The sequence below is a fragment of the Lolium rigidum genome, chromosome 1, assembly GCF_022539505.1.
Source record: "Lolium rigidum isolate FL_2022 chromosome 1, APGP_CSIRO_Lrig_0.1, whole genome shotgun sequence".
Taxonomy (NCBI): domain Eukaryota; kingdom Viridiplantae; phylum Streptophyta; class Magnoliopsida; order Poales; family Poaceae; genus Lolium; species Lolium rigidum.
This window is the reverse complement of record NC_061508.1, coordinates 57,099,470-57,113,217: the sequence shown is the minus strand read 5'-3', so window position 1 is coordinate 57,113,217 and position 13,748 is coordinate 57,099,470. Positions and strand designations below refer to the sequence as shown.

Genomic DNA, 13,748 nt, shown 5'->3' with positions numbered 1-13,748 from the left:
TGATCATTTGTTTTGGATGTTTTGTGGCAAGACTTATATGGTGTGTTTTTTCAACGCACGTTTAATTTTAGAGTAATTTTTGTGAGTTGTTTGGGCCTTGGCTGAACAACTTAAAAAAGGCTGATAAGAAGCTAATGACTTTAGGTATTTTTGCAGTCATTTGGACCATATTGATATTTATAAACGATTCTTGTTTTGATGATAAGAGAATACATGATAGATGATACTTTTAATCTTATCAGATTGGTGGATTTTGTTTTTACCTTATCATCCAGAAACCACGCCTAGGAAAAAAAAACGCCCCCGCTTCGCTCGCCCCCCCCCCCCCGCCCCCACGGGCGAGGGGCGAAAACCCTAGCTCTCTCAGCCTAGCTCCTCCCCCCAGCTCTCTCTTGCCGCCGCCGTCGGCGTGGGCCGCCGGCTTTGTCCGTGCGGTGCCGGTGGCGGCGGGGCTGCCTCTACCCGTCGCGCGGAGGGGGGCGCGGGCGGCCTCTCGATGGCGGCGGTGCGATTCGGCCGGCGGCGGTCGATCTGGCGGCGTGGTATCCGCATGTCGGCTGGGAGGTGACGCGGCGGCGCTGCCGTTGGCAGCGGGGTGGCCGGACGGCTGGCGGCGCTCGCTCTGCCCTGATATGGGCCCATCTGGGCCCGATCTGGGCTAGGGCGGGCCTCTGGCCCCTGGCTCGACGTCGTTCTCCTGGAAGCAGCGGAGGTGTGGTGGCAGGGGTTGGCGACGGCGGCACACATCCGGCCAGTAGCAGCGTGGCGGCGAGTACTTGGACGGGCAGTTCGGGCCTGACTTGGTCTCGCTAATACGTCCGGTCGACTACCGCCAGTTCGGGCGGTGGAGGTTGTTCCCTCCGGCGTGGTTGTGCTGCTTCTATCTCCAACCTTGCGCTCGCCTTATCTGATTCTAGGCCTCGCGTTGGTGACCTTTGAGCGACAGCGACGATGGCTTCAAGACCGTGGTGGCGTACGCTGGTGGACGACAGGAGGTGGAGCAGTTCGGATTGTTCGGGGTGGTGGCGTTGTGGGTCGGGAGAAATCCTTGTCGGCTTGTCCGACACCGACACGGCGACGCCTGCGGGTGCCGTCTTTCCTTCCTGAAGGGTGTCGCATGTACCTCTTCCCCATCACCTCCACGTACCGGGGGAAACCCTAGGACTTGTCCGGGCAGCAGCGACGGCGTCGTCGTTTTTCCTTGTTGAAGGTGTTGCTTGGTATGCGGCGATTTGGACTGCTAGGGGCGTGGTGGTACTGTTCCGGAGGGCGCAGCGGTTGCGAGTTGTTTTCGTGTTCGTTGATCAGCCGTAGTCGGCATTTGTTTCTCTTATCTTTCTTTTTCTTTTTGTTTGGGCTTGGTTGTGCTGCGGTCCCAGCAAGCTTGTTGTATCTTGGTTGCTATATTAATATAGCGGGGTGAAAGCCTATTTCGAGGAGGATTTTGTTTTTACAGCTAGAAAAAAGAATGGTGGGAGCTTGACAGCGGCGAGCAGCCCGGGGATCGGGCATGAATGGATTTGAGGAAGAGACTCGTGGACGACCTAGCCCAGGACAGGTCGGTCCATGCCATCGAGCCAGGCTCGGGCCGAGTTTTTCAGCCCATACTTTGGGCGTTGTCAGGGTTGGGGTTTACATATTGGCGGGTTAATAGCAGACCTAGGCCGGGGCCTAAAGCTTATCGGTCTTTTTTCCTCTATTTGGACAGGCCCGGTGTATTTTTTCAGCCTGAACGTCAGGCCAGGCTCGGGCGTCGGGCATAGGTTTTTAGTACTGTGCAGTTCTGGCCAAGGTCGAAAAACGGCCCATCCCGAGGTATAGCTTGGTATATGCCCGAGCCTAGTAGAGACACACCTGGCAACCAGATACACCCACTCCAGTTGCTTTTGCTCAAAAGAAAAAAAAAAACCACACTCCAGCTGCGATCGTCACCACGTCAAAATTTTTAAGCTTCATGTACTAGCCACTTGAACCAAAAGTCCGAACTGATGGAAATGGCTAGGCAATTCACATATACATATCACAACACCCCCACTCGCGTGTGACGGGAGAAGAGAAAGTTAACACGTGAAAGAAGAAGAGCACACAACGGTGGCTAAAGAGGGGGACAACAGCAATTTTTAGGCTTAATTACGAAAACCATGAACAGCAGCAATTTTTAGGCTTAATTGCGAAAACCATGTGAAAGCCAGGATTTGAACTCGAGACCTGGGGCTCTGATACCATGTTAAGCTTCATGCACTAGCCACTTGAACCAAAAGTCCGAACTAATAGAAAGGGCTAGGCAATTCACATATACATATCACAACAAAAATATCACCTTAAATTGGGAATAATGCATATGTGCATGGCGCTGATTCCCGAGATTAGTTAGTGGCTCAAAGTTTATTTTAGATTTTACTCTCTTCACCGATATAGTAACCATGATCCTACTACGCTTCGACTTTTTTTTTCAAGCGATCCAATAGAGGGATCGTATTTCATTATCGACGAGATAACGAAACCATGTCCAGATAGCTTTTACAGGAAGCATAAAAAACAGAAAGGAAAAAAGCGCCGTCCTAATGCTAGTGTTTGAAGGAACAACAACCCAAGCTAACACTAAGGAGTCTTATTTACAGGAACGTGTGGAAACTGATATCCACCGAAAACGAAACATCAACAAAAAGAATCACCCAGTTTTAAAAATCAAAAGGATCCCAAAGGCATTAATTCCTACGCTTCGACTGAACCACAGGTCTTGTCAGGTTCTGTTTATCATCATCACTGATAGAAAGAAAAGTCAGATACCCATATACAAATATGCACGTCAATGAGCAGTAGGTGCCGTCAATGGGTGGGACTTTAGTAAGAGGTTCATTGTCGCTGGACAACACCGGAGATGTGGAGGCAGTTTAGACAGTGAGATGTGTGACTGCGTCGTCGAAGATTGATGTGGTGGATCAGTACGGCGATAGCGAAGGTGAAGGTGTCGACTTCACGCATATATCGATCGGGCAACGACGGCGTGTATATCACGTCCCCTCTCCGACTTCCAGTTGCTTCCCAAAAATACCAGCCCTCCCCACCGGATACTTTCCTCCATCCCGGCCTCCCGTCCCGCGGTGGCGCGAATGGTCCCGCCCGCCGCCGCCGGCGGGCCCTCGGCCTCCTCTTCAACGGCCATGCTGGAGCCTCCCCACGGCCACGGGGAGGAGGGCGCCAAGCGTCGCTGCCGGCCCGCGAGCTCCGCCGGCGTCTTCGAGCGCGTCATCTCCATGGGCGTGCAGTGCTGCGTGACGGCCGCCGTTCTCTTCGCCTTCGGCGCGTTCCTCGTCATGATGCCGCTCGTCCTCGCCACGCGCGACCTCCGCCGGTACGGCAGGCGGTACCTCGCCTTGTCGCCCGACGACCACCCGCCGCCGTGGCCGCGGCCGCGCAACGTCAGCCTCGCGTCCGAACAAATCAGCCGCCTCCCCAGCTTCGAGTCGTCCCCGTACGACCGAACCTCGACCTGCGTCGTGTGCCTCGAAGCGTCGCGCGGCGGCGAGCGGTGGCGCGCGCTGCCCCCATGCGGCCACGCGTTCCACTCCTCCTGCGTCGACCCGTGGCTCCTCCTGTCGCCCCTGTGCCCTGTCTGTCGCGCTACCGTTGCCGTTCCTCCGACAGGCGAATCCCAGGCGCAGGCGGCAGACGACATGGAGACACCGCCTCCGTCCATCTACCTCAGCCTCAGTGCACCTCATGGTGGGCTGGGTCCCTTCATGTGTTCGACAAGAGGCATTCCCGCCTGCCTTGCTGTGTTCGTCTTCGTCCTAGCTGCTTTAGGTTTCGTGTGGATCGTCCTGCTCTTGTAACTACATAATTCAACGGAAAATGCTTTCTTCTTGGTCTAGTTGCGCAAGTTGGCTACCGAATGCGGATGCCTAAGCTCTCCCTCCAATCCATAGTAAGTAAGAAAATAACATGTAACCATTAGCACGACATGGTTTGCTCTATTACTTTCCATCTCTTGTTTTAATATTATTTGTGGAATGCTGGAAACACTAACTTTAACATTTTTTATGTTCACAAGTGCATGCATGCGTGCATCTGACTCTGCTCTATACCTCAAAGTCAAAATTTTGTGTTTTTCATGGTACCTTAGGACTTGAGTCGAGAAGCAGACATCGCGAGTTGCCATAGAAAGCATGATCAAATCAGCATCATGCAATGATCTGTTGGTTGGCAATAGGAGACCAATGTTGGACCACACTGATCACAGACTGCAAAGAATGTGACCAACAGCAAGAGAGATCAATCACTTGATCACACAATGTCCTTTTGCGAGATAATTTTGGTCCCGGGTAGGACAAATCAGAGGAGCTGCACACATCAGAGGAGCTGCCAATGCAACAAGAAACAGTCCGCGAGTGGTGGTGCTCACTCGCAACAAAGCCAGCTGAAGAAAGGAAGAAAATGCCTTATTGTGATGGCCATTGCAGGCATTGGAGACCTGTGGCTAGAACGCAATGCAATGACAGAAAGAGTTCTACCATGAATCAAGTTGTAGCAGCAGTTGTCTGCAGAGATAGAGCTGTGGGAATTAGCTAGGCGATCGGCGGGTAGGCAGGAGGAGTAGTCACTCTGTCATGGCAGGCGGCATGGCCACATGTAACAAACTGTAGAACACTTTGCTAAACATTTAACGGAAAAAGGGGCAACAGTGGTTGCCGACTTGCCGGTTCTAAAAAAAGATCAATGAGTAAAAAAAGATGCATAAATGACAGCTACTTCAAAATTTAAAAGGACTTATAAGCAATGGCATGTACTGTTGCCAAGCCCTGGAAGATTGTGCTGCAGGCGGATATATGGTACGATCATCGTTTCCCTCCACAAGTAACATTCAAGGCAGAAAATATTACTCATACTTTTTTTTCGAAATGGAGAACGGAGCACGGAGCGATGCACACAACCTTTGTTCATTATTAAACATCAATGTCTGGCAAAAGCCATTACAAGAATCATACAAACCAAAACCGCTAAAACAAGACCACCGAGCATGACGATATCAGTCCATCGCCAGTTCCCGGCGAGACCTTACAAACGGCACCCAATGCAGTTCGTATATAAATATATTATAAGACAAAATCAGCCGAATAATTAACCAAACATGTAGTAGTGCCCACACCTTGATAGTGTTTCGATCTCAAATTGTACACGCATGAACGGTGTCCAGGGATTGAGTTATGGCATTGAGTCGATTGCTTCCGACTTCTCCTTCTAGACAATGGTAATCTCCATTTACTAAAAAACAAATAATGGTACATAAACTAAAACAATATAAGGGTGAATTCCACTTTTTACCCCCTAAAATTAATTTTGTGTCAATTTTTACCAAATTCAACACAAATTCCTCAAAACTACCCCCATTTAGCATACTTTCTTCTAATTTTATTTTTATTTTTTTTCTATATTTTGCCCCATCCTGGCCAGTGCGCCCCACTCAAAGTCTGGTGTGGCGTATCCTAGTCAGCTTGTTGAGCCGAGCCGAGCCGAGCCGAGATGGCTTAGTCAGGACCGTCACATCTTAGTTTTTTTTTTCGAAATGGGGAATAAAACTCCGGCTTCTGCATCATGATGATGCACACGGCCTTTTATTAAGTTCACGAGTATTACAAAATTTGATACATCTCAAGCGTCGCCGATGATTGATACAAGAATCAACCATCGAAAGAAACAAAACACAAATAGAGTACACATCAATGTAGCCATCAATGTAGACGCCTATTGTGCCACCAGCCAGCCTGGCACAAGATATCCTGAGCGACCGTTAGGAGCCGTGTGCATCCAGTAACCATAGCATCCCGCTGTCCCTCTGGTGACAGTAGAGCCCACAACTGAACCCAATGTGCCAACGTATGGATAACCTGCAAAATGTGAAAAGATTTTTTTGTTAAAAATAATGTCATTCCTCGCCCTCCATATAGACCAACATAAGGCCGAGATCCAACCCGGATGAAAGCCTTAGATTGCCTATCAACTCCATTTAACCAATTACCAAACATATTTGCAATATTGGTTGGAGGTGGAAGGTCAAAGGTGAAAGTGACCGTGCGCCAAAGTATTTTAGCTAAAGGGCAAGTGATAAAGAGATGTTCAATAGTCTCCTGTTCTCCACAGAAAACACATTTTGTACACCCATTCCACCGTCTTTTAGCTAGATTATCTTTCGTAAGTAAAACCTTATTGCTCAGAAACCACATAAATATTTTTATCTTAAGAGGAACTTTAACTTTCCATAGGTATTTTCGTAGAAAAGGGGTGTGGTCATTCATAAGATCCTCATACATAGAGTTTACTGTAAACAAACTGTTGGGTGTTAAATTCCAAATAAAACGATCGTTCTCATCATTCAAAGTAACCATCATTAGTTTCTGGCATAACTGTAACCACAAACTCCATTTGTTTCCCACCACCAACCTTCTGAAACTGATATTCAGAGGTGTTTGGGTTAACACATGAGCTACCGTTACATTCTTGTGATGCACAATATTTTATATAAGGATGGGTATTGTTCAGCTAATGATCTTTTTCCTAACCATATATCTTCCCAAAAACGAGTAGCTTCACCATTACCAACCTTGAGACACCCTCTACTGAAAAAAACATCCTTCACCCCCATCAGTCCCTTCTAAAAAGGAGAATCTGTGGGCTTAGCTTGTACCCCTGATAATGTCTTCTGTCTTAAATATTTATTTTGTAGCAATTCTTGCCACATCCCATCCTCATTAAGAAGTTTATAAAGCCACTTACTCAATAAACATCTATTCTTGAGTTCTAGAACCTCAATACCCAATCCCCCTTGATCTTTGGGCCGACATACAATGTTCCATTTTGTAAGTCTATATTTTCTTTTATTTTCATCGGATTGCCAGAAGAATCTAGACCTATAAAAATCCAACCTTTTCCTTACCCCAACATGTATCTCTAGAAAAGATAACATAAAGATAGGTAAGCTAGTTAAAACTGAATTGATAAGGACAAGTCTATCCCTGTAGGATAGTAATTTTCCTTTCCAGCATCCCAATTTGCTTTCAAACCGAGTTTCCACTGGATACCAATCAGAATTTCTAAGTTTTCTGTAATGGATAGGAATACCTAAGTATCTAAAGGGTAATGAACCAGCGTCACATCCAAATATCTGCTTATACTGGTCCACCTCCTCCTTCGCCTTACCAAAACAAAAATCTCACTTTTATGAAACTTAATTTTAAGCCCTGAGAGTTCTTCAAATAGACATAAAATTAACTTCATATTAACAGCTTTCATAAGGTCATGCTCCATAAAAAGGATAGTATCATCTGCATTTTGTAGTATAGAGATACCTCCCTCAACAAGATGAGGAATAAGTCCCCCCACTTGACCATCATTTTTGGCTCGTTCAATTATGATGGCTAGCATATCCACTACAATATTAAAAAGAATCGGAGACAACGGATCCCCTTGCCGCAACCCTTTTTTTTGTTTGGAAATAATGACCAATGTCATCATTCACCTTTAACCCAACACTTCCCCCTTGAACAAATTGTTGCACAATTCTACACCATTCTGGAGCAAACCCTTCATTCTCAATGTCTGTTGTAAAAAAGGTCATTTCACTTTATCATATGCCTTTTCAAAATCAATCTTAAATAAAATCCCATCCAATTTCTTACTATGTAACTCATGGATTGTTTCATGAAGAATGACCACCCCTTCCAAAATGTTCCTCCCCGGCATAAAGGAAGATTGTGTTGGTTTTATAACTCGTGGGGCAATCCCCGTTATACGATTTGTGCCTGCTTTAGTAAAAAAATTGAAGCACACATTCAACAGACAAATTGGTCTATATTGTTAAATTTGGACCGCATCCTCTTTCTTGGGTAATAAAGTGATGACACCAAAATTCAATTTGTAGAGAGGCAAGTCCCCACTACTAAATTGATTAAAAAGCGCCATCAAATCATCCTTTATTATAACCCAACATTTTTGGTAAAACTCCGCAGGAAAGCCATCAGGTCCTGGAGCTTTGTTACGTTCCATCTAAAAAAGCGCCTCATGAACCTCTTCCTCAGAAAACTGTGCTGTCAAAATATCATTCTCAACATCAGATATCTGAGGAATGTCCTGTACTTCTTCCTCTACCAAAGAGATATTATTCAGGGCCGGTGCCCCTTGGGTCGAGCAAGACCTTGATTGCACGGAACGTTGAGTAGTACCAGTGATTCTTCTAGATTCATGTTCAAAAGTGATTCTTCTACATTGATTTTGCTCCTCCCGTGTATAAGCAGTCTGAGTCATATCATAATATTGCATCTCATTAATATAGGCTTATAGTAGGCGATTAGCATGACACAAGCGATAGACTGAAGTTCAGAGACATTAGCACACAGTTCTGCAATCCATCGATGGAACAGTTCAGAGTTAACTGAACTATTTTTACTTTCTAAAGTTCACATCAGCGTGGCCAATTCAGATGTAGTCTAGAAACTTACAAATGGAACCTAATGGCAATACAATCTGTAATACTAAGATGTGACCTTCAGAGACAGCGAAGCCATCTCGGCTTCGCTCGGCTCAAGAAGATAACTAGGATACGCCACCTCAGGCTTTGAATGGGACACACCGGCCAGGACGGGGCAAAATATAGAAAAGGGTAAAAATGAAAGAAAGTATGCTAAATAGGGTAGTTTTGAGAAACTTCTGTTAAATTGAGTAAAAAGTGGCATAAAATTAATCCTAGAGAGTAAAAAGTGAAATTCACTCAAACAACAACAAAAATTCATACTTTAAATAATAAATAATTAATACAACAACTTATCAGTGCAAGGGTAAAAATATCCGTAGCAAAGTGGACAACTTCTGGGTAAGAGTAAAGCTTCTTGATTGACCCAGCTAAAAATTTCCGAACAAATATGACACGATAAGATAATTCTGATAGCAAAATTGCTTGTCTTTCCACCCGTGACAAAATGTGTCGATAAAATAACCCTGTAGGTTGTCCAATTAGTATTTACACTGAACATGTATTCGAATAAATCCAGTAACCGTTTATTGATCAGAGAAAAATGTAACTTGTTGTGTGACTGCCACCCTACGAAACAATGATACAGACTTGAATATAAAAAACACTTATATATAAAATTCAGACAATACTAATGCCAAGTTGGGCCTTGTGGTGTTATCCTTATCTGAGCTGCAGTTTTCAGAGCAACTGAATTTATTTTCGATCAACAAATAGCTTTGAGAACTGAAAACTTTCAGTTCCATTGATAATCTTCTTTGCAAGCACCCAGTCTTCATGCTGTCTTCCCCGGACGTCCGTCTTCCCCGACGCCTTCCTCAATCATCTCCCCGCCCCCTTCATTAGAATAACCACCCGGCCCATCCCGAAGTGAACACCGAATGAACACCGACCCTGGCATACCATAACCCACAAGCGCATGATCCGGAAGGGCTCGGCGCGTCTAAGCCCGCGCTCCCTGAAGCAAATCCATGGAAACCTTGTCGTTAAGGGCATCACCTCGCGCCTCCAGCCCCTGCGAGACCTGCTGCTCGCGTGCGTCGCCTCGTTCCACGGCAGCATGGACTACGCACGCAAGGTGTTCGACGGAATCCCCCACCCGGACCTCTTCATGCACAACATCATGGTACGCGGCTATGCACACAGCAGCGCGCCCGCCGAGGCCTTCGCATTGTACCGACGCATGGAGGCGGCGCACCTGAGGCCCGATGGCTTCACGTTCTGCTATCTCCTTCGGGCATGTACTGGATTGCCGGGTTCATGCGCAGGGTACCAGGTACATAGCACCGTCGTGAAGCTCGGCTTGTTGAAGGATGCGTTTGTCAGGAACGCGCTTATCAACATGCATGCCAAGTGTGGGGATTTGCAGGTGGCTGGCACGCTTCTTGATGAGACTGGTGAGGGGGATGTAGTGGCATGGTCAGCTGTCATAGCGGGGCACGCAGCGAGAGGTGAGTTGGACATTGCAAGACAAATGTTTGATAGTTTTCGGCACAAAGACTTGGTGTGTTGGAATGTAATGCTGGCCGCGTACGCTAAGCATGGGGAGATGGAGACGGCGAGAGAACTGCTTGACTGTGCACCTGAGACAGATGTGGTTTCGTGGAACACGATTATCACAGGGTACGCGGCGAAGGGGTTGCTGAATGAGGCATTAGAGGTACTTGTCGAGATGAAGTGTGCGGGCTGGATGCCTGATGAGGCCACCATTGTTAGCTTGCTTTCGTGCTGTGCAAACTTAGGGTCACTTGAGGCAGGGAGGATGGTACATTCTTTGCACTTGGAAAGTTGGCCATGTATAAGTATTATTCTTGGAAATGCATTGGTGTCAATGTACACAAAGTGTGGAGATGTACAAGCTGCAGTGGAAGTCTTTAACAGGATGAAGGAGAGGGATGTCTGGACATGGAACTCTATAATCGGAGGGTTGGCCTTCCATGGGCAGGCGGAACAGTCCATCCAGTTCTTCAAGAAAATGCTTGATGTGGGAACATGCCCAAATGCGGTTTCTTTCCTTTGTGTTCTCGGTGCATGCAGTCATGCCGGATTTGTTGAAGACGGTCAGAGATATTTCTCTCTGATGAAAGACCGGTACAGGATTGAGCCTAATGCAAGGCACTACAGTTGCATAGTGGATATGCTTGGCCGTGCAGGCTTACTGGATGAAGCATTTGCAGTTCTGAGTAGCATGAGGTGTGAACCTAGTGCGGTTATATGGAGGACTATGCTTGGTGCCTGCAGGATCCATGGGAATGCAACCCTGGGCAAGCTTGCCAGGGAGAAGCTTCTGCAGATGAATGAAGATACGAGCGGAGACTATGTGATGCTCTCTGGCATTTATGCATCATGTGGTGAATGGTTTGGGGTGGAGACAGTTCGAGGATCAATGGATGAGAGGGGGGTAAGGAAGGTTGCTGGTTATGCTCAGGTCGACAACAAAATGGCTCCTCTTTCAGCATTGTGATGTTCTGCATACTCTGCAATGAAATATTAGATGAAGTGGCCTATACCCATGGTCAGCTTTTCATTTTTCGCTAACTGGAGGATAGGAGGAAGTAGCACCCTGGTAGGCAGATGCCAGGGGCAGGAGGCGTGGACAGTCAAGTCATATTGAAAACTACCATAGGGTGGTCGGTTCACTTGGAATAGCAGCGTCAGTGCAACAAGCAGGTATGGTACTACCAGCTTTTCATCTAGTTTGACATTGTTCAAAAAAACTAGTTAGACAGCAATTTGCCGAGAACTGACATAAAAATTACAGTACTTAATACATGAAAGTGCATCTTTATTTATTTCTGTAACAACTTAGGTATATGGATTTTTGTAAGCGGCACATGATATAATAGAGGATAATAAAAGGCGGCAAATAGGCACACTGATTATTACATTAAGCAAGTGCAAGAACCACGCCATAGCACACTTATACAGCAGGTAGCGGATGACACACAATTTGGCCTAGCGCCTGGCCAGGGCAATGGCGGTGATTAATATGAGCAGTATCAGCAGAACCGTGGCTGCGAATGAGCCAATCAGGGAGCCAGAGGTACGCTCGCAGAAAGAATCGAACTGCTGGCATATAGCGAACCAGTTTGCCCTGGCACTGCCCTTGTGCGCTAAGTAAACAATAGCTGCTGCTGCAGATGCCGCTGCGGTCACCAGAGCTAGCATTGCCTTCACAAGAATCATAGCGAAACTAAGTTAGTAGCTGATATGATGCATGCTTCCTTCCTTTAATATACTAGGTAAGTAACCATACGTAGTTGATGGCAGAAATGAATACATGCATAGTTCTGTTTAAAAAAAAATACATGCATAGTTTCATGCAGGATGACATAATTTTAATTTAAGTGCTCAACACTCATATGCTTTGAACTAGAGAAGATCCAATCTTACCGCGTCACAAAGGATCAGGATCAGACGGCTATATTTAGCCCTGCTGCTAATTATGTGCACGATCGACAGCGGGAGCGAAAGGATGAGATAGGCGCTGACAATAGAATTTGCCACCACAAAGAACCTGTTAACATTAAAAAAAAAAGTCAAATAGTTGGAGCATCAGGTCATAACCCATTTTTGATCTGAAAATAATGCAATTAGGCACCGAAGATGCTTCTGCACGTACGTGAAAGCTGGGAAGTCACTGTATCGCGCCTTGAACAGGATGAACTGTGTGAAGAAAGGAAGCGTCTGGTTGGTGGTGCCCATGGCAATGGCGCTCGCGAGGGTGCCGACGACCGCGATGACGCGAAGTACGAGGTCAAGTATGGACACTCCTCTACTGAACCCCCTGCTCAGGGGGGCCTTGGAGGTCTCGCCATTCTCGTCTGTGTTCATTTTGATATTTTCTACAGCTGCTGAACTGATCAGACTCAGAACTGTTTTCTAGGTCTGAAGAAAGCAATCCTTGTTACTCGTGTATATATACACATGGCGGTATGCGTGAAATGCATATGGATTAGGTCGCTTTGGTGTTGCATTTCGGCTGGTTCCTACTCTACAACCTCCATGGAGACAAATCGCATTGTTCCCTGCATAGTTTATGGTCTCTTTACATCCGTAGACTGCAAGGCTTCCATTTTCCATTATCATGGGGAGTATGCCTAGAGTTCGCCAACTCCAAAAGCAATGGGGCTCGTTAGCTCATGCCAACTCCAAAAGCAATGGGACGCTCTGCTTTAAGATGCGATGTTATATCATTCGTGCAGAAGCAAGCCAATTTGGTGCGTTATTTTGTGGTTCTTCAAGCTGAAAGAACCGATATCATTCGTACAGAAGCAAGTCGATTTGGTGCGTTATTGGGTGGTTCGTCCAGCTGAAAGAACCAATATCATTCGTGCAGAAGCAAGCCGATTTGGTGCGTTATTTTGTTCTTCCAGCTGAAACAACCATACGAGTCCGCTTCCTGCAAGGCTACGTACACATGGTAGTAGGATGCATGGCTACCTGTTTGAATTGACTGCTTCTCTGGCTTGCTTATCCCCAATAGCTTACCCATACTTTAGTAAGCAGAGTGGGTATGGCCGTATGGGTAAAGAAGAGAGAAGGTATGGGTTACCCAAAAAAAAAAATCTGTTTTTCTAGTTTACCCATATTTTGGCTACCAAAAACATCGCCAGATTCTCAAAAGTTCACAAACTACAATCAGGCCCCTCTTTTTACACAAAGGACACTTGATAGAAAAATGAGAAAGCAATCAAGTCCTTCCTAATGTGGTTCTTGTGAGGAGGAACTCCGACGAGGTCCAGCGCGGCGGTGACCTCTTTGTGCGTCGGTGGGATCCCGGTGCGGCCACCACGAGCAGCCAGCGCAATCTCCACAAGTGGCCCATTTGCATGTCCTCCAGCAGTCAAAATAACGTAAAGAGGATGGGAAATATGACCGTTGGAGAGAGCTCCTGCGACGGGAAGGGCGACGAGGTGGGCGATTCTGCGGCCTGCCCGCTCGCCGAGCGCCGGCGAGCTCCCTCTGGCCGTTCCCCGTCGGTGGCAGCGGCGCACCAGGGTGGGTCGCGGTTCTGGGCTCTGGCAGGGGAGAGCTCTGACGAGGAGGAGGACGATCAGGCGCAGCTGGAGGTGCCGGAGTCGCCCGTGCCCTCCAGATCTGGTCCCTCTCCGGCGTGCCTTGGAGACTATCTTGTCCCCGCGTGGACCAGGGTGGGTAACGTGAGGCTGCGGGGAGGACGCCGCCGAGCTTGGGCGCCGGGTGGGCGCGGCTCGCGGTTTCG

General features: G+C 47.1%; 1 protein-coding gene across 1 annotated transcript; it reads right to left on the bottom strand.

Annotated features, from left to right (window-relative positions):
• Nucleotides 1-11,479: 11,479 nt before the first annotated feature.
• On the bottom strand, nucleotides 11,480-12,358 carry LOC124673529 (casparian strip membrane protein 3). Its single transcript, XM_047209595.1, has 3 exons — nucleotides 12,147-12,358; nucleotides 11,918-12,041; nucleotides 11,480-11,695 (listed from the first exon to the last, which is right to left on the bottom strand). The coding sequence occupies exons 1-3, from the start codon at nucleotides 12,356-12,358 to the stop codon at nucleotides 11,480-11,482; spliced, it is 552 nt and encodes a 183-aa protein (XP_047065551.1).
• Nucleotides 12,359-13,748: the final 1,390 nt, after the last annotated feature.